Source organism: Mesocricetus auratus, unplaced genomic scaffold (genome assembly GCF_017639785.1).
Source record: "Mesocricetus auratus isolate SY011 unplaced genomic scaffold, BCM_Maur_2.0 Super-Scaffold_4256, whole genome shotgun sequence".
NCBI lineage: Eukaryota > Metazoa > Chordata > Mammalia > Rodentia > Cricetidae > Mesocricetus > Mesocricetus auratus.
Window position 1 is genome coordinate 91,029,352 of NW_024429182.1, and position 26,017 is coordinate 91,055,368.

General features: G+C 45.3%; 1 protein-coding gene across 7 annotated transcripts in view; it reads right to left on the minus strand.

Moving 5' to 3' along the window:
- Ppfibp2 (PPFIA binding protein 2) overlaps window positions 1-26,017 on the minus strand; it is a 139,705-nt gene that overhangs the window by 56,619 nt on the left and 57,069 nt on the right. For 5 of the 7 annotated variants that reach the window (XM_040756744.1, XM_040756740.1, XM_040756749.1 and 2 more), the window contains exon 4: window positions 344-436. In XM_040756744.1, the coding sequence (XP_040612678.1) occupies window positions 344-436 (93 nt within the window). Of the gene's footprint in view, window positions 1-343; window positions 437-14,674; window positions 14,821-15,486; window positions 15,637-26,017 lie in introns of those variants that run through there. The other 2 variants (XM_040756781.1, XM_040756765.1) reach the window with 2 other exon arrangements.

The following is a 26,017-nucleotide window of genomic DNA, read 5'->3' on the forward strand; positions in this document are numbered from 1 at the left end:
GGGGATCTGGCATCCAAGTGATCTGTCTGGATCCAGCTTCAGACTCATGAACTGGATTCCATTAGCAAGCTCCCTGAAGCCTATGTCCCTCAAGGCTCAGTTTTATTAGTGACAAAGGATGCACTCACCTCACTTAGCAGACTTACAGGCTCCCAGATGACTGGGTCCAGTTTGCTCATTGCGAGCACCCAGTCTGAGCCTGCCCACAGGGTTTGTGGCATTCAAAGAGAGATGCTTGGCAGCACAAGATAAATGGAGGATTCACAGCCTAACAATACTTTCCAACAAAGGACTCCCCCTGTGCCTCCCTTTCCTGGGGAGGCAATGGAGCGAGAGCACTCACCTGTAGTATGAGAGACTCTTTATCTCCTTCTAGCCGAGCCAAGCGTTCCTGGTAGGTTTCATTACTAGCAGTACTGTGGTGATTTACCTGGGACTGAAGAGGGGGGAAAAGAACACACTTAAAGGGCTAGGAAAACACTTGCCCACTTCCAAATGCAGTACATAATGTGTGCCATTTATAAGGACAGTTTCAGTGATGCTATGTGCAAAATCAATCCTAACACAGGAAACCTGATTTCAAGACAGCTAAAAGACCAGACCACATGCCACTACAAGGTGTGTCCCAGGAGATGGTGAAACCACCCGATGACATCACCCTGGGCTGGAAGGGCCCCAAAAGAGCTTCCAACCAACCATCAGGGCTTTGACCTGATGGGCTGGGGCATGCTAGGTCTGGTTGAGCTGGAGGCACAGACTATGAAGGGTCTGCTCTGGAAGGAGATTAGAGTCAGCACCACTTGTCAAGCATATATGTGGGAAAAAGTGGGGCAACCGCTTTGGAATCCTCAACCCTGAGTACTGCAGATTTGCTTCATCCTAAACAGTCAAATAGAGAACTGAGAAACCAATTGCAAGGTCCACTCCAAGCCCAGCCATGATAGAGCATTGTCTTGCAGCAAGTTTCAGCAGTGCGTAAGCCAAGAGCGGTGTTCGTCAATGGCACGGTTTTGAAAGGAATCTACATAACACCCAGAGGATCTCAAAGAGTGAAACAGAGGGCAAATCATAAATATTGAGTAATTAGGAACTAGAAAGAAAGAGAAGAGAGGCAGTGCACAGTGGCAGAGGAGGGAGGAGTTGTCACCTTCTAGGGGTTGCCTAACCTGCTTTGGCAGGGAGTGGGCTAAGAGTTCCTAATGGTACAAAACTGTCCAACCCACCAGTGCTCACTTCCTCCATGCTGAATAAAAGGCTGGAACTAGGGGTCCACAGCAGCCACACAGAGGGTTGCCTGTCTGGTAGAGCAGATCTCACTGCTCAGTGAGCTGTTATCCTGATAATCTGGACTGGTCCAGTGTCAATGATCAATTCCTGAGGGAGGTGTTTATCACCAGATAAAAGCACAACTGTGCAAATGGGCAGGTCAGAGATATCCAACTTATCATGAAGCTCATCTCCACACACTTCAACTACCAGAATAGGTTCTCCAAGCTCTGAGTGTGAGGAAAAGAACGGCCTCTGCCCCTCATTCCAGGTGATGAACAAATGACAGAGCCATCCTAGAACAGCATGGGGACTCAGAGTTTCATAAAATGGAGCCTCACTACAGAGAGCACTGGGTTTCTGTTGAAGAGACGGTAGTAGGCTGAGCCTGGGGCACTTCCCAGACAGCAGTGCCAGGCACAGTTGAGGTGGCTCATGGCGACACCACTGCCTTTCCCTCCAGTCCAGCTCAAGACTGCAGCATCTCATCCACTGTAATAGAGTCTCTTTCATGCGACAGACAAAGGGCCTTCACAATCACCAATGGCTGCTTTGTGGATGGCAGTTTACTGCTGCTAAAGTCGTTAATATCCAGGTACTCCCACATGGCAGACTTGCTCCTGGCATACTGAGGTGGGTCACAACCAGCATTTGTGTTTCTGAACCAGGTAGAAGACAGTGCTGAGGATCAGGACACATTCTGCTGCTGAAGGACTCACAACGAACAGGGATTTTCAGAAGACAGAGAGGAAAGCAGCTAGTCTCCCAAATGACAATGCATGCTTGATTGCAAGGTCAAAACCACCATTATTTATAAGTGACACTGTCCAGCTGTAGACTCACAACTTGTCCTACAGAAAGTTGGATAAGAGTAGGCCAGGGGCTAAAGGGCCTATCTGGCCACAAGATCCCAGCAAGTCCCCAAGGCCACTGTGCTCTGTTCAGTTATTTACAGTCTGCCCCTGCAGTTACTGCTGCAATTTGTTTCTTTTGCAACATTATGTTTGTTTTATGTGAGACAGGGTTTCACCATGTTATCTCAGTGTAGCCTTTACCTCACCATGTAGCCCAAGCTGGCCTTGAACTCATAACAATCGTCCCTTAGCCTCCAAGTACTGGGATCACAGGCATGTATCACCAGGCCCAGCTGTAACATCTATTTTTAAATACAAGCCTAACTTTCCAATGGCTGCAGCAAGGTTCAGTCACCACTGAGAGTTTGCAATGCTCTACAAAACCAGAATGGCTCCAACTGGGTGAATAGCAATAACTCAGAAGCCCCTCTCTTTTCCTGCCACTTCCTGCAGAGGTACTATTTAGACATTTGCCCACAATCTTAAGGTGGCGGATATCTCTTCAGCTGGATTCTAACATCTGCTCTCTTTAAATCCACCAATTAAGGCTTCTTATGGGAAACCAATTTGCATGATGCCCAGATCCTGCCTCATTATCTCCGCGTTTGCTCCTGGATCTTCCCGTGATTCCCCTAGGTGTGCCACACATCCCCTGTCCATAAACAACAGAAGCTCTTACTCTCTCACACTTTGTTTGCACCACTGATGCCATGCCTGAACTCTGACCCCTGACTGTGAGAGGCCTAGGAAACCCATGCAGGTGGTGGTCCTCATACAGGTGGTTCTTCCATAGCTACTCTTCCATCTGGGCCTCTGGAGGTTTCTGGGAACAGTACCTACCATCTGAGTTGGTACCAAAACTCATTCAAACCATTCCCTAATAGTACAAGGTCGGCCTATACAGCCACTCACTGCAGCAGCCATTTGTACTAAGTTACAGGAAGAAAATAAGTTAGAGTCCTAAGTTCAGTTAATACAGAAAATGCCTGCCACAGAGCTCACAGCACAGAACAGAAATGCTGATGGTGCATGCTCCTTTCTAGCAGCCAGTATAAGAGGGTACACAATGTGCTCAAAGTTGAACACGCAGGAGACTAAATAAGGGTTATATAAGGCTAGGTTAGGTTGCATAGTGAGATACTGGCAGATAGGTCAGTTCTAGAAAATCAAACTGACTACCTAGGAGAGATCTACCTATTCCTAAGAAAGAAAAGAACTGCTCTTGCTTTCACAGAGACTTTATGCAATGGGATAAACCACGTCTATGATGATACTGTAAATACAGCTCATAAAACTCACTGTTTTCCTGAGATGCTTACAAAATAGATGGAAAGATAATACATACACACAGCAAAGGTCATAGCAGTTCTTTGAGATCAACACAGTATTGTCCAAGTGCAGCACCCTCAGCACACAGCAAACATTTGCATAGCATTCAACAGAAGCCAGACACTGCTCAGAACCTTTGCACACAGTCATTCATCTATTTCTTCCTATGAACTCGTGAAATGAATGTTATTTTTATTCCTGTTTTACAGATAAAGAACTATGGAGCAAGTAGATCATATGCTCAAGTAACTATATAGTAAATTAGTATGCTTTCTGTTGTTTGGGATTAATTCAGAAACAGCTCAACTATAAAATTTGGGTTTTTGTATTGATTTAGTTGCTGTGTAACTATTCTCACAGTTGGAAAGTGTCTCTAGGGGAACAGTTGAAGAAAAGATGGCTTGTCCATAATATGGGCCACTTACTTGCAGCATTTAAAACATGAGGCTCATATTTGTGCCTAGCATAGAAATACAAGATGGGTAATGAACAAAGCAAGATACAAAAGTGGCTGTGGAATGATGATGAAACCCAACAGAATTCCACAGCTATTTACATATGTGTGGAAAACAGAGAAGCTTCCACAAGGTTACTTCACAGCCTTTTAGCAGTATTGTCTTCTGAGGGAAGGTAAGAGGCCAATGAGACTTTAGCCATAATAGTTGAGTGTCTTAAAAATACTTTTTCTTGACTCAGGGGGTACAAGTTCTTGCTGTGAAGCCCGTGTGGATTCACATGGTCAAAGAAAGGCAAGAACCCTAAATCTTGAAAGTTCCTTTGCTCTCTCTATGTGCACCATGGTGCATGCACTATGGATGGATGGATGGGTGGATGGATGGATGGATGGATGGTAAAAATTGTTTTAACATTCTAAGTTGAGGTAGTTACCTAAAAATGTAGGTGGGAGAGGCAGCATGTGATCTGTGTGAAACTTGGGTTGTGCAATAACATTCCTATGTCCCTTGCATTTTAACTAAGGAGTGCCACAGTGAAACACACTACCTTCCTCATATCACAGGACTGAATTGGAACAAGGAGTGAAGGTTCTCTAAGGTTTCTTGTATGTTGGTCATCTAGAACTTGTAAAGTTTCACTCTCTAGTCAAAGACAAGTCATATTTGTCCCTTTCAAAGCATGACTCTTCAAAGACAGGGTAAAGGCTAGACTCCATCCTTTAAAATTCAAGTCCCAGGGACTAAAGAGATGGCTCAGTTGTTAAGACTCCTTACTGATTTCACAGAGGACACAGGTTCATCTCTCTGCACCAACATCAAGAGGTTCACTACCACTTGTAACTGCAGATCCAGATCTGCTGCCCCTTTCTGGCCTCCGCAGTACCTTCACTCATGTGGTACACAAGGCTTAGGAAAAGACCCTCAACATAAAATAAAGAGTTTTAAATCTTTTCAAAAACAAAAAACTCAAAACTTTTGGAGGAAATTACTTGAGAGTCATGTTCCAAAGTCCTCGGGAACAGGAACAACACATTTCTTTGACTTTTAAAGGTCAGCGCATTTTCTAAAAGACTGGCTACCACCACTGGGTCTGAGCAGGCCTAACACATAGCTTGAGTAGGTGGGCTGTCTCAAAACACCAGTGTGACAGGCTTGATGGAAGATCTACTGCCACTGGATGTTGTTTTTTGGTTGGAGATTTGGGGATGTATCCTGATAGTTAATCAGTCTCAAGGGATGGACAGAAGCCTAAGTATGTCTAAGAGGGACGTAACTGGCTATCAAGATCCAGCAGGGGTAGGTAGTATCTGCATAAAATGAAGTTTAGGTACATACAAGAATACTGACCTAACAAGATGTTTACCCCCCTAAAAATTATTTATTTACTTTGTACATGTATGATTGTTCTGTCTGTATGTCTGTCTATGCATCATGTGTGTACCTATGATTGTTCTGACTGTATGTCTGTCTATGCATCAAGTGTGTGCCTGGTCAGAAGAGGTTATCAAGGTCCCCTAGAACGGACTTACAGACAGCTGTGAACTGCCATGCAGGTGCTGAAGATCAAACCCAGGTCATCTGCAAGAGCAAATGTTCTAAACCCAGGTCATCTGCAAGAGCAGTCACCTCTCTAGCTAAGGAAAAGAAATGAAGAAAGCTTGAATTAATTACTCTTGGCAGAGAATCCTTCTCAACTCCATCTTAATAGAATGAGCCCTTGTCCAGAGTGAGCCAAGAACATCACCTCTATTGTAGCCAAGAGTCATGAATGATAAAACGAACATACACCAAAAAAAAAAAAGGCAAGGAAGGAATCAAGCAAAGGGGGAACAAAGAGGAGATAATGGAGGGAGGGGGGGGAGGGTGACACACAGAGAGAGAGAGAGAGAGAGAGAGAGAGAGAGAGAGAGAGAGAGAGAGAGAGAGAGAGAGAGAATATATGTCATCCAAAACCCAGGATGGCATCTGTGCTGTCTAAAAGCAGAGAAACATACTGAGCCTTCCTGTTAGTTCTCTCTGGGTTTGGGCTAAATCAAACTTGAGTTTCTGTTATTTTTGACCAAAAAGTCTTGGCTAGTGCAGCTGTCTCAGGGTGATCACTGAAGTTTATTTCTCTAGAAATAGATATATAGGAAAGAATTCCTAGAATTTGCATATAGTACTAAGTTACAAAGTAATTCTGTCTTCCCTTGCTTGATTTGCTTAGGCTGGCAATTTTTAAAAATCAAGCAGTCAGTTCTAAACCCACTGTAGTTAAAACCAGGACACCAGGATTATCATTTCAAAGACGATGTGTGGCTCAGGGCATGTCTCTGTGTGGGATGTGCTGGGATTAAAAGGACAGTGAGTCTCCTTTGTGTGTGGAATGGATGGCTTTCTATCCACCACCTGTCACCAGGAAGGTGAAGACAAGAGATGAATACAAGAATAAACTGACCCAGGGGCATGTACTAGGGTGGGGTGGGATAAAGAAAAAGAAGATAAAAGAAAGCAAGAAATAAACAGAAACTGAAGTCCAAAAAATAAAGATGAAATGGGAGATGTATAAGAATATAAGCCTACCTATTTAAGAGGCTATGGTGAAAGCGTTTATAAGTCCTACACAGCTGTACACAGGTCTGGGAACTGGGAGACTCAAAGATGTAGGTTCTCGGGCTTCATTCATTATCCAACTGTTCCTTCAGTCAGTGGAACCCTAACATGTCCTGGGGGCTTCAACATTCCTTTACAGAGAGAGTTTCTACAGCATCCCTTCAGAGAACAGATCAGAAGTTTTAAGAGCCAGGCTGGCATCTCAGGCAGGTCATCTCATCTCAGATATCCAGGGAAGGAAGGAGGAAGGAAGGAAGGAAGGAAGGAAGGAAGGAAGGAAGGAAGGAAGGAAGGAAGGAAGGAAGGAAGGAAGGAAGGAAGGAAGGAAGGAAGAGATTGCCCACAATGTAGCAGTGAGGGCCAACTAGGTCTACATACATAAAGAATGTGTGAGAATAAAAGTACAGAATGTTTTTTAAAGCAGGATGCTTTCATAACTCCTCAGTGTTATAAACAGCCTTTGAATGCTCAGAGCAATATGGAAATCATTTACATGGCTTTGTCTAAGCCCAGAGACCAAGGTTCAGTTGAAAGCAGTTAATTCCCACTCCTGAGAGTTTTAATTAACTCCCCCATTTTGTTCAAGAGAACAAGAGCCAGTATTTCTGATCAGGACATTTAAGAATTATCTTAAAGATCTGTGCAAACAACCTACAGGAACAATAACTAAAATGTTTTCAGGCTGGAAAGGAAAATAAGAAAGAGTCTGACTGACCACACAAAATGCACTGTTGGCCAACAGGACTGGAGTCACGCCTTTGGCACACACAGCTGAAAGCATGTTCACTTTTCCACTGCCCCAAAAAAGGTGCCTGTGGTTTGAGTCACATCTTCATGGCCACAAGCTTTTCCTCTTTACAAATGTTTTGCTGTGCACTCCAAGTACACTGAGGTACATACATGTTTATAATGAATACAGTAAGAATTTCAATAGTCACAAAAGCTTAAATTTGAGGGGCTGGGGGGTAGGTAAATCCAGATTTCCATGAAAACTTAAGAAATGAGTTCAAATCCTCAGAATTCATAAAAATACAGGCAAGGCTCAGCACACATCTATAACGCCAACTTTGAGAAGCATGAGTGAAGTGGAGACAGAAGTATTGTTGGAGCTTGCTGGCCACCAGCCTAGACAAAAGTCCATAAGCTCCAGGTTCAGCAAGGATGCCACCTCATGGGAATAAGGTAGATGAGAGAGAGAGAGAGAGTGAGAGAGAGAGAGAGAGAGAGAGAGAGAGAGAGAGAGAGAGAGAGAGAGAGAGAGAGAGAGAGAGAGAATGACATCTAACAACATCATCTTCTAGCTTCTAGATGCACAGACACACACATACACACTTTGGAAAAATCTGAGTTTTACTCTGTTCCAATTTAGAAATTAGGCCAGCTAAATCCACCCCCAGCAACCTCTGAAAAGCCACCACTAACAATACTGGCTCATCAGATTCCATGATGTTTGCTTGTTCCTAGCCTGTCCCCTCTACTGGATCCTGACCAAGGAAGGGATAACTAGTTATGCACAGCTCTTCTTCATGGAGTTCTGAACGGCACTTGAGTGCTAGGTGACATGGCTGGTATGAAACAGAATCCCAAGGACATAACTGTTATAACCTGTCCAGTGTCTACTTGGAGAGCACAGCCTTCATTAGATATATACTCTGTACAATCTCAGGGATACTAGGTTGAGAGCAGTTCTACATCATTTCTTGATTGACACAACTTGGAGATTGCTTTCAGCATTGAACTTGATTGAACTTGGCGACAAAGTAGGTTCCAGATCAAGTGAAGCAAGAGAGATGCTATAACGAGGTATCACAGGTATGCAGGAATACACTAAGGAGTGTAGGGAAACCCTAAGGCAGATCCCTAACAACAGTTCTGATAATCCTGCCACTTTCTGAACCAGGAGTTGCTTTCTAAAGCTACTGCTTTACAGGGTCAGAGTACATCTGTTCTCCTGTCTTGATATGAAACATCAAGGTCTTTAGGCTTAGTAGGATAGGGTCCCATTTCCTTCAGCACTTCCTATAAGCCCTAGATTCTAGTCTCAAGATCTTTGTTATAGCGAATACACTGTTCCAACTGGTCAGACTATGTTTACTTATATCGAAGCACTTTGTCTGTAAATATGCTGGGATTTTGAATATATAGCACCATGAAGTTTCTTGAAATGCTTTTTTTCCCTTAATTGAGATAAAATCTTGCTGTACAGTCCTAGGCTGGCCTTGAACTTTTGATCCTACTGCCTCATCCTCCTGAATGCTAGAATTACATACATGTACTACAAGGCTTGATTCTTTCTTTATTAGCCATTTAGATAACTTGTGCTTTTAGATTAATGTGACATGAGAGCATGTCAAATTCTGAAAACCAGTGTCAGTGAGGCACCACTTTAGGCACAGGGCTTCAGGAGAAGTATCAAAGCCATTAAAACTATAGCTGAAGCTCCAAAGCAGCACTGGAATGGTTAATACCATCAACTCCACAGGTAATAGAATCGCTCTGGAGATACATCTCTGGCACGTCTGTGAAGGAGTTTCCAGACTGGGTTAACTGAGGGAAGAAGACACACCCCAAGTATGGACAACACTGTTCCATGGATTGGGGATCCATGGCAGAACAAAGAAGTAGAAAGTGGCTTTCTTTGTGAGTTCTTGGAACTTGATCTAAAGTCCTCAAACTTTCATTGAAAGCCAGATTACCCACTGAGTCATCTCCCCAGAGCCCCCAAATTCAGTCACTATGACTAGTCATTCCAGCTACTGACATTCTCACAGTCATCAATACAAGCTGTATTCATCTGTCTCTGCTTCCTGACTCTGGATGCAATGTGACCAGCTATGTCATTCTCCTACTGCCACCCCTTCCCTGCCATGGAAAAACCATTCCATTTTTAGATTGCTTGTAACAGGTATTTTGTCAGAGAAAAAGTACAAGCCTTTAAATACAGAAAATACAGAACTTAGGGAATGCCTGCCTGGTACCAAAACCTGGCCAACTCCCTGTAGCTTCTGAGGCTATAGAACCATGTCCATGACTTTGGGCTCAAGCCCCAGCACTGCATAAACAGAATATGGTGGCACATACCGATAATCTTAGCTCTCAGGAAGTAGAAGCAGAATGATCAGAAGTTCAAAATCATTCTCAGTATTTAGTTTAGAACCAGCTTGAGGGCTACATGAGACTTTAAAAAGTGGCAGCAAATTCAAGGGGAAATCCACAGGAAGGGTTGCTCAGGAAGTACATATAGCAAGGACATTGAAGAGGGGAATTCTAAAAGTGACCATAGGGACAAAGAAAGTGTGCTCGGGAATGGCAGGGAAGGAGGAGTTGAGACAGTAAGTTTCTCACTCCTCCGAGAACCCATGGGTTAGAAGGCAGTACAATGATGCAAGTGCAGAGAAAAGACAGTTTTGATTTGTTTCTTCCCTGAAACTAAAAAGAAACATTTTCCCCCAAGAGCAATGAAGTAGACAGGGAGCCACTGAGAGAAGACAGAAGACTAGGAAGAGTTGGAGCAGGATGAGGTCAAAAAGAGGAGACACTGGAAGAGCCTTGGCTAAGAGAGAAAACCCCAGCCGCATGAAAGAAAAGGAAGTTCAGAAGTAACAGCTGTTAGTGGGTTACACTTTGTGAAGGGGAAGGAGGATGAAAAATCCATCTAAACTCGCCGTGTTCCCATAAAGTTAGTAATGACATCAGTTGAGAACAGAATGCGGAGCAAAGGGAAAAACACAAAGAGCTACCACGGAGGATGGGACAGGGGTGCAGAGCCTAGGAGCTGCTGCCAGCCCATCAAACTACCAATGCCGCTGCTGCTTTGAGTGACCCTCTACATGCCACATTACCAGAATCTATGGGGTAAAGGGGTCAGCTGTCTCTTGTCAAAGAGACAGAAGTCATGGGTACAAGGGGTCAGAGATGGTCAAATTCTTGCTCCTAAACTAAACTGGGGAGCTTGGTAGGCAGACAGATTGGGTATGTTGGCTACAAACTGGAGGTACCTGGAGGAAACTGTGAACAGCAAAAGTCCTTGAGAAACTGCACATTACTGCCCACTGCACAGGCTCAGAAACCTACTCAGAGTCAAGGTTTGGGCATGTGGCTCTGCAGTAACCAGAGATTGACAGCTAACACTTATGATACCTATTCTAAGTGCTTTGCATGTACTGAATTATTAATCTCCACGTCACAGTCAGGGAAGTGGAGTTCCAGGAGAGTTACACACATTTCCTATGTGCTCAAAAGGTGAGGTGTGAATGCATGGAGCCTGGATCCAGGGTCTGTGCTGTTACCCAGTAGAAGTAGCCTATCACAGCAGCTGCTGGCTACTTCTCAAATGACCACGACAATCTAAATGAATGAAAGGGGCGTCAGATACCTGTGTCTATCTGCCTTTGCAGCTCTCTGACCCAAGTGGCCAGACTACTGGATCAACCACTTGAGTTTGCAATGGCACAGAATAAGGTTTAATGTTTGCAGCTTAAATGAATTCACATTTTACAACAGAACTAAGATAAAGTGCATGGCACACTCAGGTGGCTCTGTTTTGTGACGATACGGAGGAAACCCTCTTACACAGTGCTTAAGTAGGGCAGCAAGGTGAAGGCACTGCTGTTTGAATACCACCATTGAAAAACCACCATTTTGAGAGCTCTCTTCCTAGGAAAATGAACTCCTGCTTAGAGGGCAGTGGGCTGGTCCCACAGACACTGCTAGGAGCAATCTTCAGAGACTCATTCATGCTTATGTGGATTGATCTGCCAATCTCAACACAGAACACTTAGGAAATGTTGGTGAATCAGGAACCAGACAGCTGGGAGGATGAGGGCCTCTGGGTACTTGTAGCAGGAGTTACTTAGTGCCTAGGCTTTATCTGTCCAAAGAATGAACTGGAGGGTGAGCTCGCAGCAGTTTCTACTTGGCAACTAGAGATCGGTTGAGCAGAAGCAGCAGTCAGTGGGCCTCTGGTTGCATACGCTAGGCCAGGCTGCAGCCATCTCTTCTACATCTTCATTTTGCTTGGTTTGAAATCTTGATCTACAACATGAGAAGAAGTCTAGAGCTTCAGGAGTCAGTGGCCTAACAGGTACTTCTAAGAACCCTTCTCACAGGCTCCTTTTTCGGTTTCTCTTTCCTGCTAGTAGCATGAGCAGTTAACAGTAAGCATGCTGCTGAATGTTTGCTGTACACAATCAACATTGCATAAGCATCAGCCTTACTTGGTTCTTAAAAAGATCGGTGTAGAAAACTCTACTATAAGCTTCCTTATTTGATAGGTAAAAACAGGCCCCAGCTCTTGAGTAAATCGACCTCAGATCACGTACCTGGTACGTGTGGTAAAGCCAGGATTCAAACTCAGGCCTCACCCCAACTGTATGCCTATAGCTGTAACAGTGCCCACAGGCCCCAAAGTGATGCTTATTTTCCATGTAAATACTTTTCTCCCAGCTTGCTCAACACAGAGGCCCTCTTTGTTCTGACTTCTCTTGGGCGTGGTAAATGAGGGACTGATATTAGTCTCTAAGACATTACCCTCTTGTCTTAGGTCAAAGGGCAAGGCTCCTACCATGTGCACTAGGCTCACAATTCATACAAGAATTTCTTATATGCAAAAGAATGAAAGAGACAGTGCTTCTACCTTCAAAAGCATGTTCAGAGAAAGCTGTTTTCTATATGAGCACATGAGAAGGTAGATAGACACCTGGACAGGAGAGCCCCTTGAGGGCCTAGGTCAGCAAAGGGATGGTTGCAAACAACAGGCCTAATGGAATCAGATAAAGAAGGTATGCATTAGAGAAAGAGGCAGCTGAGATAAAACACAAAAAAATAAAAAGAAAAAACAGGAAATATATATTTGGGGGTTACTAAAGAATGAAATGAAAAAGGTACAGGTTGGAACCAAAGGCTGAAGAGGCTGAGGAGGCTGCATTTCCTCTTCCAGACTGAAAATGAGTCCCAGAGGCTCACAGACGGGCACACACAGGAGGAGCAGGAGGATCTGGGGTAAAGAAGAGATCCCACCACCAAAGAATATATTTTACCTAGGACACATCCAATACTTGGTGTTTGGTTTATTGTTGTTAATGACTCTTAAAATCCTAAAAGTGGAGAAAATATATTTGCTATGGGTTCTGTGGGGGTCCTGAAGTTATTGCCTGACTTGAAGAGAGACAGAACCTTCTCAGTTTGCCTTATGGCCAGAATTGGTTCCTGCAGAAAGAACCTTTGTCCAAGGACCAATCACAGCACCCACGTGTACAGTTCCTATCCCAGGCACGTGGCAACTTGCAGACCCTCTCAGTTAAAAACTTCATTTTGGAAATGAGGACACAAAGACTAAGTGGTGGGAATATGCTCTTTCCTAGCTCACTCCAAGATCTTCCTAGCATAGCTTTTTAAAAGCTTAGCATGGCACTGATCTTTGCCAAAAGGTCCTGTTGTCTCAGCATGCTTTCTGGTGGCTGAGATGCCCTATTTCCTGCAAAGCAAGGGTTGAATATAGACAGAGTTTCTGTTCCATTCTGAACCAGTTATTTTCTGCGTATTTAGCAGAACTGAGGAAGGAAGAGGACCAAGGGACAGAGAAAATGATTCAAGACAGGCTGCCGAACCACTAACTAACCAGCACTCGCAATGTCCTCGGCCTCTCTTGGGTTTTGCTAAATGAAGTCTGGTACTAGTTGGCTCCTATCGGCCATCCAACTCTCTAGTCATGTCTCGGATGCCTCACTTTCCCAACACAGCTTACCGCATACTACATTACAGTTACGGAGACCTCCTTAAATACAAATTGGTCCCCACACTACATCCCACGATGATTCCTCACTACAAGCCTGATCATTACAGACCACTGTTACCTACTGCTCCTGGCCTTCACTATTCTGTGTGATCTGGCATCCACCTGTCTCTATGCACCATTACTGAGTTCAGCACCAATGGCTTTCTATGCCTAGAAACCGGCCAGCCTCTCCTGCCTCCGGACCAGCCTCTCCTGCCTCAGGACCAGCCTCTCCTGCCTTTGCATGTGCACCACCCACCTTTGCTTTGGCCCGGAATGTTTCTCACCCCATACTCCACCTGACTCGTTCCTGTTACTCTTCCGGGTTTCTGTGAAGCATGTCCTCAAAGAGGGCTCCTGGCCCTCTTCTGCAATCATCAACCTCCTGAGCCTTCCTTACTGTGTGCTTGTAGTCTGACATCTATTTCCTGGGACTGTGTGGCCTCCTTTCCCCTCTGCGGCTGGTTCAGCTTTGCTCCCTGCTGTCCACAGAGTACCAGGAGCTGAGTGTTTGCTAAGGGAGCATTGCAGCTACAGAGGGCACACAAAAAGGCAGCCAGCCCCGTGCCTGGAAGCCAGACAGCGAAGTTCTGTGTGTCCCTTCCAAGCAGGACACTTCCTGTCCTTCTGCAGTTACAATGTCAAACCTCTTATCTGTCAGGTGCTTTTGCCCTTCCTCCCTCTCAAACACACTCAGCCTAGAATTCTTCACTATAAAATGAATGTGAGCCCACCTTACAAGAGAAGAACACCAGAGCTCTGAGCACAATGCCACCTGGCCCCCACGGTTCATTCGTTTCTCCCTCGTACCCTACACAAATGACTACAGAAATGGCACAAACAACTTGCAAATGAAATCCTGGGCTTCAGAACACTTCAAAGAGAACTAGCCTGGAGCCTTCCTCTAGAAACACAGAAGCTCACTGGGCTGGCATCAGATATACCCTCTACTCCAGATAACGTCAGGGCCGAAAATGAGTTAAATGACTTCCGAATTCAGGCATTTAAGACATTAGCAGCTTCCTCTCTGTGTCCTGGGACCCAGAAACAGTGGGCAGAATTTTCAGGCCACAGTGTATAGAGATCCTGAATGCTAAAGAGCCAACATTAAAAGAACTTAACTTTCCTCACTCTATTATTGCCTTTCAGTACAGAGGTTCATTCACTAGGCTGTCAGGGCAGAAACAAAGGCAGCTGCCTGTTTTCTCCCTTGGTGTCTATAATTAGATTCTCATGAAGAACTTGGCTACAACAGGGTTTGCTGGACAACTGCCTCCCCCTATCACTCACACTCACTCACACTCACACTCACACACACACACACACCACAGCCAAAACACCCCAAAGTGTCTCTCTCCTTACTCATCTCCAGAGAGACCCAGACAAAGCAGCCAGTCACTTACCCTCTTCAGCCACGAGAAATGCTTGTAAACATCAATGTCCCCATCCATGCTGGGTACCCATGTCAGCAGTTAGAGTCCTTGGTTGAGAAAAAGCCCTTTATTCTGGCTGGAGCTCAAGCCCTCTCCTCCTCCCTGCCTCTGCCCCCTCCCCCGCAGGAACAGCAAGTTATGTTCCAGTTTCCCCACTTCCCTGGCCTGTGTCCTATAGCCTTTCTTTCTCTAAACAGGCTCAGATACACAAGACTCAGACTTGACGATGCTGCTCCAGGGTCCTCCCCCACCGCCCCCACAGGAGGCAGGCAGGCAGGCAGGCGGGCAGGCAGGCACACAGACACATGGACACACACAGAGACCAAGACTGACTTCAGAGTCCTTCAGAGCAATCAAAGCTCATCAAAGGGGAGGCAGGAGTTGTAAACACACACACACACACTTGAACGCATACACTCACTCACACGTGGGCAATGGGAACCTTCTCAGTGATAATACCAGAGCCTGCCAGAGGGAAACAGTCCGGAAGAAAATGCCTTGTCTGGCTTCTCCTTTCTGGCGTGGCTGGAACTCATTACTGAGAGCCCCCGATTTCCTGTCTCTGCTTCCCTCTGCATTTACCCACAGGCTCCCAGCTGCTCTCAGTTTATTTGGGACTAGGGAGACAACTAAAAATAAGCACTACTCCCAGAGGAGCTTGCTGGTTCCCACACACAGACACAGACACACGCAAGCAAGCAAGCAAGCGCGCGCACACACACACACACACACACACACACACACACACACACACACACACACACCCTGAAGCCCACACCTACCCTTCTCACAGATGGACCACAGGTTGTGCCCCAAGGAAAGCCTGGGTTTCCAAAAAGGACAGATTTAGAAGCAGCTCCGGTCCCAGTTGTGGGCTCAGAGGTGTGCCGGGCCTAGGTAGGCTGTCTGTTGTCCTTGGCACTGCTGGCACTATCTACCAGAGATCAACTGCTACAACCTTGAGACCTTTACTGCTGGCTCCCTCAGGGGGTGCTGCTCTGGGCTGTGAGCCACCACCATTGGGGTTCCCTGGAGGCCACATACCACACCAGGGGGTTACTGCTCCTGTCCAGGCTCTGGACTGCTTCCTGGCTATCCTCACCTCTGGAGGACTACTTTACAAAGCAGGGAGACACGGGAAGTGGTTCCAGGTAAGAATGAGCCCTGGAGAGCTTGGAAGAGAGGGGGAACTGTGTGCTTTCCCATTGTCGGGTCACGTGCTGGCTTTCCAGGGTGTCCCTCTAACACTCCCCAGATGCCACCACCCCTCTTCTCCTCATACTTTGACATCTCTTTTGAGAGCTCCCCCTACAACAGCTTTTCTCCCTTGCCCAAGCCTTAATGTGTGGCCTTTGGCTATGACTGATACGAAAGTGATCTTTGATGTGGGTGCAGTGGGAACGGTGGTTACATGCAGTCTCTGCACTCAGCTGTCTGTGGGGAGTGACTTGCAGAAGCATGTCATGTGATTGCTAGGCCTTCCTGCGTCTTTCCTGGAAATCTCAGCATGAAGAGAAGACTCCACTGGGTGTCAACAGCCCCCTCAACATGGCATCAGTGTTCACCACAGCCCGCAAGCAGAGCCAGAAAAATAGGGCACAAATAAGGCTAGCAGCATAGTCACAGATCAGAGGCCAGGGAGGAGGGCTTAGCAGGCAGCTGGCACGAGGGGAGGAGTAAATTCCTGCAGACACACCCAGATCAGAGGCCAGAAAGAAAAAACAGGCTCACTGCCCTGCTATGTATGAGCTCTGGGTCCCTCCCCTCACCCTAGCCTAGTTCTGGTATGGTCTAGGACCCTCCATTCCTATCCAATGCCCAGACCTCAGTACAATGTGAGAAGAATGTAGGGGTAGGGAGGTCTTTTTCAACAACAACAACAAAATTATTGTCTAGTGATGATAATGGAAACTCAAGCTTTCCACAAAGGAGCTCAGTGCCTGCCTTTACTTCAGCTAGGAGAAGAGTCAGGAATGAAGTGGTATGAAGATACTTCTCATCAACTACAGACCAAAGCCCCTAGGAGAGTTGGCCCAGATGCATCAGGGCAGAAAGCATCCCCTGACAAGTCCTCAGCAGCCTCCTGGTACATCCCAAGCCCTCCATTGCTGGCCAGAGCTCTCTTCCCCAGACCCTAGGGATATCCAGTGCACAGCAAACTACAGGCTCCACTGCACAAGGTTATGGCAAACACGGCTTATTTCTGACCATTTCTTTTAACTTTCACACCCAGTACAAATCTTGTTACACAGAAGAAACTTATGCATCCTCAGAATGAAAGAACGAGGCTCTAATACTGAGATGAACAAGACTACTATTCTACTTAAGAGAAAACAACGGTTTAATGGCCTGTTCGTCAAAAGAGGCAAAACCAGGACCAATATCCTCTACTAACTCAACTCGTGAGTGATGGACTGGGGGGGGGGGGGAGGAGAGGGAGAAAAACAGAAAAGCTCAGCTAAACTCTTTCCACTTTTACATGTCCTCAAGCAGCAGTTCTTGTTAAAAATACCAAAGTATGTTCTACTTCACTGTACTCATTTCACTTCAACCCCCAATCCACAAAATAACACCCCAAAGGAACAGAGCATGGACATGAGGCTCGCAAGGAGGACAGGAGTGGGGATGCGTGAGATGCATGAACACAGAAACATGAGGCATCTACAATTCCAGAAACCTCCAGGAGCTCACCAGAGGCCCCTCATGGTACTGCAGGTGAAGCCCAGCTATACCACACCCACGCAGAGACCATCCTGGTCAAGGTGCCTTCTGGGTGGTCCACTGACTTTAGTGAATCAGTTAAGTCCATTAATAGATTCTGAAAAACAGTACTGACTCCTACCAGCTACCCAGAGTTAGTAGCACATTATGGGGAAGAACTATGCACCAATCCACCATCTGCATCCTGGACAGGACTCAGCTCTGGGCCATAGTGACAGCTGTAAGGACATCTGGGTCATGGTGACAGCTGTAAGGATACCCCCAACCCTCCCATCAGTCAGACACAGGCTGTACCCAAGCAAAGCTGTGACAAGAGGGTATGGAGAGGGATGAGCTCAGGGGAGCAAGTCCTGACTACAGGCTTGCATCCTAGCCACCACTACCACCCCACTTGTGACCCCAGAATGCACAAGCCTTGAGAACCCACCTCCACAATGGGTCAGGACAAGAGACAAACGTGAACTATCTGAAGCCCAGTGGGCCATGCAGTCTTCACTAATCTTGAATGCTAGACCAGTAAGTGTGGCTCAATGTTTGTAAAACCTTATATATGGATATAGAAATTTGATTTTTTTATCATTTCCACATCATAAAATATTCTTGTGATTTTTTCCCTCAGTTATTAAAAGGTAAAACTCATTCTTAGCTGATCCAAGGAGACAACAAACAGGCAAAAGGCCAAATACAGGTCAGAGTTCACAAACCTCTGGGTTAGGGCTAAGCTTCCCCATCTTGGTCGGAGGGACTTGCACTGAAAATGCCAACTCTGACCAGCAGGGTAGAAATGGAGCCTGAATTTAACTGCACACTGCTCACAAACTTCAAGGGAGATATTCACATGGTTGATCCTAGGACCACACCTCGAGTAGGATAAAATAAAAAACCTACTTCCAAGTTCCTCAAAGAACTTAGGACTGGGAGAATGAATTCCTGTGGCTGGCCTGCCAGCCACAGCCCTGCTGAGGGGGCAGAAGGCTCTGAGCAGTGTATCTGACAGGTCTTCTTTGCGGGTTGAGGGTAAGTGGATGTCTACATGCTTAGACCTCAGGTCATGCTAACCTGGCAACATCCTTTACCACGTCCCCTGGGACCGAAGCAGGAAACTCAGAGGGCAAGATTTATTTGCCCTTTCACCAGTGTTTGTACATTCTTGGCCATTTATAAACACTGGTTCCTGGGGGCTGAAACGGTCTCTTTTGGTGAGGTCATGAAAAGATCCAGATTGCTAGAATTTACTTGCTTAGGGAGGAGGGGGAGCTATAAAAACCTGGGGAGGAAAAAAAAAAAAAGTAAAACTGTTAAATCTGCAGTAACTGAGAGTCCCTCAAATGTTGGTTATTGTGCCAGGAAAATTGTGTTCATAATCCCCCAAGGCACAAGAAGTGTTTCTCGGGCAGGGCTGACAGACACCACGTGGCCCGGGAAATGCCTCCTGGAATGTGGAGAGCCATCCTCCTGTGCCCCGGCAAAAGGAGCAAGGTCAAGGAGGCTGGAGAGGTTTTCTTGCAACTAACAAGGAAGGTCAAATCCATGCTCCTGGACCCAGGCCTAGGCAGCCTATCTCTCCTTCCCCAGCCCTACAATGGAGCCTTCCCCGACAGCTGCTTTTCTACTGGTTTCTAAGGAAAATGAGAAAAAGACACTTGCTTTTGACTGACCCAGATGCACTGCTCGGCAGCCTCACAGAGAGAAGGAAACCCAAAATTCCGGACTATTTTCTCTTATAAAACCTATGATCTGATCCCCAGTCCTCAGCCTTTAGTCTAGCTTTTGTCCCTGACTCCCACCTACTGGTTTCCTGAAGTACTGCACATGGATAAAGCACCACCACCTCACCCTGTGCCCCTGGGCCTGCCCAGGGATTGGGGGTGGGAGGAGACTGGTCCCTACCTGTTTCTGAGAGCTCACTCAGCTGCACGCTATACCCGCCATAAAAGAGATATGAAACACACACTGGAAATTAGCACACGTACACTAATCTGTGAACCCTTTTTGTTCTATAAAACTAAGTACTCCCCAGCCTGTATGTGTGCATGTGAGTGTGTGCATGTGTGCGTGCGAGAGAGAGAGAGAGAGAGAGAGAGAGAGAGAGAGAGAGAGAGAGAGAGAGAGAGAGAGAGAGAGAGAGAGAGAGAGAGAGAGAGTGTCTGGGTGTACACACACACACACAGAGAGAGAATCAAGCTCAAGGTCTCCTGCCTGCATTCTAAGCATGCACTCTACTATTGCTTTAAGCCACTGAATGGTATCCCCATATTCTCTTTTCAAAAACCAGGAGAAAAAGTTCCCTACAAATCCGCTGCCTGTAGCTTTGTACGATTAGAATGTTCACATAAACGTATTTGGACCTGCATTTTGATCCTGCTGGAGAATGGTGACAGAGAAATGAATCACGTGGCAAGAGAAGCCTAGGCTCACATTTAAAAACCCATGAAACAGCTTTCTCGCCTACCTTTCCTGAATTGCCTCTAGCTTTCCAATGTGGAAAACAGACTTTGCTTCTTTGGCCAAGTGAAGAATTACAAACTGAATGTGGCGGGGAGGATGCTCAAGGCTTTGTGTGAGGAGCTGGGAGCTGGTATGGGAGGAGGCCAGGCCCCTTCCAAGGCAGGATTTCTTTCTTTGTTGAGAGACTAATTCAAAGGCTATGTGAGGGGGCCTGCACTAACTAGTTAAATTTTCAGAGGCACGCTCATACCCAGCATTCGCAGCAGAGGCTGCCCACACAAGACAGGTCTCTGCACTGTTCTTGAGAAGCAGGTCTCAGCTGAGACTCCCCAAACTGTCTCCACTGTGCAAAGTAAGAGATCTGGACTAAGACCAAGACTGGCATTTCAAAAGAGGTCTGTTACTCCAGCCCCAGAATAAAACACTGCTTACAATGCTTATCCACAGGGGCTGGGGACACAGCTCAGTTGGTAGAGTGTTTGGCATGCACATAAATCCTGTCTTCCCACCACCACATAACCCTGGAATGGTAACACAGGCCTACAATCCTAGCATTAGAGAGTCAGAAGCATGAAAATGAAAATATTAAGCTAATTCCCAGCTGTGCAGTAAGTTGAAGGTCTAGCCTGAACTACACGAAACCCTTCTGTGTATATGCATAAATAAAGGTAGGAAAGAAAGAAGAAAGCAAGCAAGTTAGCTAGGTAGCTTGGCCAGATGTTACAGATACTGAAACTAAGCTGGTATTTCCAGTAGGAAACTGAGTCTCGGGAGACAGAGCACTGGCTTGCCAAGCTTCCTACCTCCTATAACCGCTTTGGTTCAGCTTTCTTTCACAGGCCTAGGCTCACTGACCTGGACACCTGCTACATTACAAAGGAGAGCTTGGGTTCCCCGGGAGGGGGGGAGGGGTGGGGACGTGTATATGCTCCAGTTCCAAAGAGAAGAGCAGCCTCGTGGAGAGTCTGCCAACCACTGGCCCACATCCAGCAACCTGGTGCTGCCTTGGCTTGCCCTTGCTTTGCTTTGCTGCTGCTGGGCTTCCCTGCCCCTTCTCTGACTTCATCCTGAACTTTCACCAAGGATCTCCTTGGCCTATATCCACAATATCAAACAGCAGGCTATACCAGCTGCTGGCAGATGGGGGGGGGGGGGTGTATGTACCAGAATGTTAGAGAAACTTCCATTGCTGCTCCATCTGGAGACTGCTGGCTCTGGGGTTCAACTCAGCTCTATATTAGCAAACAGGTCTGCTCCCGTAGTTGAATGCTTGTCTCAATGGCTAACCTCTTTAGAAGGTTCCACAAACAGTGAAGCTGACCACATCAACAAAACTTTACCCAGACAACCAAACAGGTATGAAGTAGACAAGCCCCTTGCAGACCACATGAAACCTCTCTTGAGGCACAGCCAAAGTCCCAGGAGCAGTCCTAGTGGTACCAAGTCTTTCCTGCCTGTGGTACATGTCAAGCCCCTAAGGAACACTTCTTTCTTGACTGCTGCTCAGTCTGGTGAAATTCAGGAGCTCTTATAGCCACATCCTTCTGAGGGGCATCAACTTGCACCTCATCACAGCACAGAAAAATGGAAGGTGCCACAGCTGGAAATCAGCTCAATTTCCATTAGAAGACAGATGTCTCAAACTTCCAGTGGGGATCCTGGTTGCATCTTCCATGAGCACTGACCCCAGCTTTACACTTCCACCAAACATATAGGACTACAGTCCTATCACTTAAAGATAACATTTCTGCTGCATATAGGATGGATGGGAGCATCTCACTCAATCCTCTATGCAGGCAGCCTCAGCATGCCTTGGACTCTAAGAAAATCCTTGTACAAAAGCCTTGTCAATCAGTTTTCCACATGTAGGTCCAGAATTCAGACATGGACTCCAAGGAAATCCAAACCTCTTGTCCCATGTTTCACTAAGACACCAGAGACAAATCCCAGTCAGAGAGCCCTACACATGCCCTTCCAGGTCTGGAGCCTACTTCCCAACCCACTTATTGACAAGGGTCTAGGCCACAGAGCTCTAGAAACTTACAGCTCAGCACTGATTAATCTTGGGCATGTCTGTTGCTCTTGGAGATAATCCTGGCAGAGTCTAGCCAACAGGGTTCCTGCTGGCCATGTTGCTACAGCTGTGTCTCAGTCCTGGCAAGATCAATAGAAAAGAACAAGCCCAACACTCAAACACACCCAGCTGTCCACTCTGATGCAGCAAGACCAGGAATGCCCTTTCCATCTAAGACATAAAGGAATGGAAGGCCAGCTCCAGCCAATCTGTCCTATTCTAACCAGCAGTCATTCCCTTACATCCAATGCTACACTCTAGCAAGCCCCTTTATCTTAGGGACACTGTGGTGTCTGAAGAGCTAGCATCCCTAAGGAACGTCAGCAGGATACCACACTTCCCATGACACAACCCTTCCTCTCTGGCCAGAGTTCACTGATTCTTAGCAAGGGTCATTTGACACAAAAGCTGCTAATCTATAGTTCTGTTGAAGTTTACATTTAGACTAGGGACATGCTCAGGGTAGTAAAAGTACTTTCTGTGCAAGTCTGATGACCTGAGTTCAGATCCCCAGTACCCAGGCAAAGGCTAGATGTGGTGTGTATCTGTAATCACAGCACATCTATGGTGAGATGGGGAGATAGAAGAAACAGAAGAATCCCTTGTTAGGGCTCATGGGCCAGAAAGCCAGGGTATCCAGTCAGTGGCAACCAAGAAAGACCCTGACTTAGAAACAAGACAAAGGTGAAAACCAACACCCAAGGTTATTCCCTGATCCCCACATACATTCTATGGCACCTGCCCACGCACACGCACATACACGCATGCACATACACACTCCCAAATAAATGCACTTGTTTGAAGTTTTACATTTCTATTTCATTGGCACCTGGTATTTTCATGTGCCTGGAGGATTTAGCTCCAAAGTCATTTAGCAAGTCAATGAGATTCTTTGGGGATTTGAGGGTTTTGTTTGATTGTTTCAGTGGAGGAGGGTGCTAGGGATGTAGCTCAGTTATTAAGATGCTTGCTAGTATGTACCAGGTCCTGGGTCCAATACCCAGTCTCACCTAAAACTAGGTGTGGTGGTACATACTTATCATAAGAACCTGTATCAAAAATAAAATATAAAAAGAAAACACAGAAATGACTTGTTTGTTGCTTAGCTAGAAGAATGTGTGTGTGTGTGTGTGTGTGTGTGTGTGTGTGTGTGTGTGTGTGTGTGCGTGCACTATTTGCTGTAGACATTCTGGGACATCTGCCTAGAGGCCATTCTTTCCCTCTACTTTTCTCCTTTCTGACAGCAGCCTTCCCTGCAAGCCAGGCCTCAGCTCACCTTGAACTACTTATTAGGATAAAATGAAGTCAGGGACTAGCAGTACTTGAGTTGTTTTTTATTTTGCTTTTTTAAAAAGGATTTTTTTTATTATTTACACAGAATTTACTGATTAAGCATCCCTAATCAAGAAAAGAGAAATAAATTTTCAAAAAAACTTGAAATCCAAAATACTCCACAACTGAAACCTTTGGATTTTTTTTATGAAGGCTATCCAATTTGTTCTTGGTTTAATGCCCTATTATTCTTTCTCAGCTTCCTCTGATGCCTCAGTAGCACCTTGGCCACTGGACCAATGGGAAGTCTAGGGAGTGATTCAGAAAAACATCTCCACCTTTAATAAAAAATAAATAAAAATGGGCATACTGTTCAGAAGAAATTGATCAACTCTGGACAGAGCTATATAGCTATGTCTATGTGAAGACATGATGCCTGAGCTCCATCAGCCATGGATGGAGAATACACCTAAGAAAATCTAGGCCAGAGAGATGGTGGGACAAGCAGATGGAGGAGCCAGGGCCTTTTAAGTCATCTAGAGCCAGATGGGATGCCCAGCCTCTCTACGCTTTTCTAATCCCTACTGTTGACAGTGCTTTGTTGGAGAAAGCACAAAAGATAGTGATGTTATCAGACAGAGCTGAGCCATATCAGGCTAATACGCCAACAAAACAGAAACTCTGAGGTCCATCACAAAGGCAGTCTATCTGCAGGAGAGAACAGTACAAACACACACGTGATGTGTAGCCTGTGTTGAGCAGGAAACATACCTCAACCTACCTCTCTCATTGCAACTCCAGTCCTAATCCATCTGAGAGCCTTAAATACACACACACACACACACACACACACACACACACACACACACACCCTTAGTTCCAGCTCTGAGGAGGCAGAACAAGCATATTTCTATGAGTTCAAGGCCAGTGAGGCAGTCAGGTCTACATCACAAGTTCCAGACCAGCCAGGGTTAATTAGACCCCATCTTAAAAAGAAACCAAGTGGAGTCTCAGTGATTAAAGCAATGCTTTTTAAACTTTAATTAACCACTTTAAGATATTTTAGTGCCTGATCAAAAGCCTAATAGACCAAAATTTGTGTGACAAGTTTCACCTAAAGGACCAATCTAAAGTACTTTGAGAACTGTTCTAAATTTTGTGTCTGTACAGGAAAGACCTAGTGTGGAATGTGTGCAGAGTCAGAGTGTAAACTGACTTTGGGTCCGCCAGACCTGAAATGCAGACACAGGTCACTTCTGCTCAGAATCAAACATGTAGCTCTGGTTTCTTGGAATGTTTATGTGAACTTCTGACCCCTGAAAAGTACACCATTCACATGTGGCTGATGGGCATAATTACTCTAAAAGATTTATGAATGCAATAGCTTTTAGGGAAATCTGTCTTAAACAGCAGATTCTGCAATCACTGTAAATAATCAGCCCCTAAAAACTGTGCAATTCTGAAAACACAAGATGTTTCCCCAAGCAACACAATGACTGCATTTAGAAGAAAGTATTTTTAATGTATTTCCCCAAAATATTTTAAAAGTTGGATCAACTTTTTTCAAGCCACACATTAAAAATACTGATGCATTTGAGTGAAATGTCACACAGAAGTCAAACCATGAACCTACTGGCAGGAGAGGAACAGGTGCCTGGTTATCTGAAGTGAGGTTAAGTCAGGCCTTTGTAAGGCTATGAGGAAGAGAAGAGACTCAAGCAGTTAAGAGTGGCAGAGTTAACTACAACCTTCTAAAATCCTATGGTTTGAAAAGCACAGCACTTAAAAAATATGTCTAAATAAAATAAAATGTCATTTTGATATGGTAACACCAAAACACCTAAAGAAAAAATGAGCACAAGATATGAACAGAGACCAGAATAGCCCCACCCAAGGGGTTAAGGTAATAGCCAGGTTGTGATTATGTTTGGACTTACCCTTTTAAATCCCCCATTTGAAAACCTTACTTTGATAATTTAACTATATTAACAAAATAATTCATAGGCAATCATGTATATATGTGTTTTTTTATGCAGGGTATGAGATTAAAAGCTTAGAAACTATAGACAATACTAATAAACTAATAAAAAGGTTAACCTTCTCACTAAAGAAAGGAATGTACAAAAGCAGCAATAAAACATTGTCCCTTATGAAGCCGCTAAAGCCATTTTTTAATCTTGGTAATTATTTCCGATCTCAGGATAACATGGAATAGACTCACTTCAAACTTAGCCAATGAAAATAAAAACAATGAAATTCTTCTGAAAAGAGATTTGGAAAAATGTGTCAAAGGCTTTAAGATATTAACATTCTTGGATTATGGCTGCCAGGTTTAGCCAACTGCTCAAGGCATACTTGATCATCGTTATTCACTGCTTTTCTAAAATTAAATTTAACTAAACACTCTATATTTTAGATGATGACCCTAGTTGATCTCTGCAACTATACTGCTAGAAAATTCCAGAGGCAGGATGGATAATACCTCAGCAATGCTTTCACATATGGTGAAAGACTTAATCTAAATGTCAATATTAGAAAGACTGTCACATAAATGACAGTCATTTATGGGACAGTACAGCCATAAGATGACCAAGGGACACTTATGTTCGTTTTAAACTGTACAGTGAAGAAGAAAGACAAAGAAACTGCTCAACTACGGGCAGACAGGACTTCCATTCAGAAACAACAGTGACTCTCCTAGCTATGATGGAAAGGTTCTAGACAAAGTTGAAAGGGAACCAGCAAAATAACAAGGCCCCAGAGACTCATAAAGGAACTCAGAGAACAGAACAGGATGT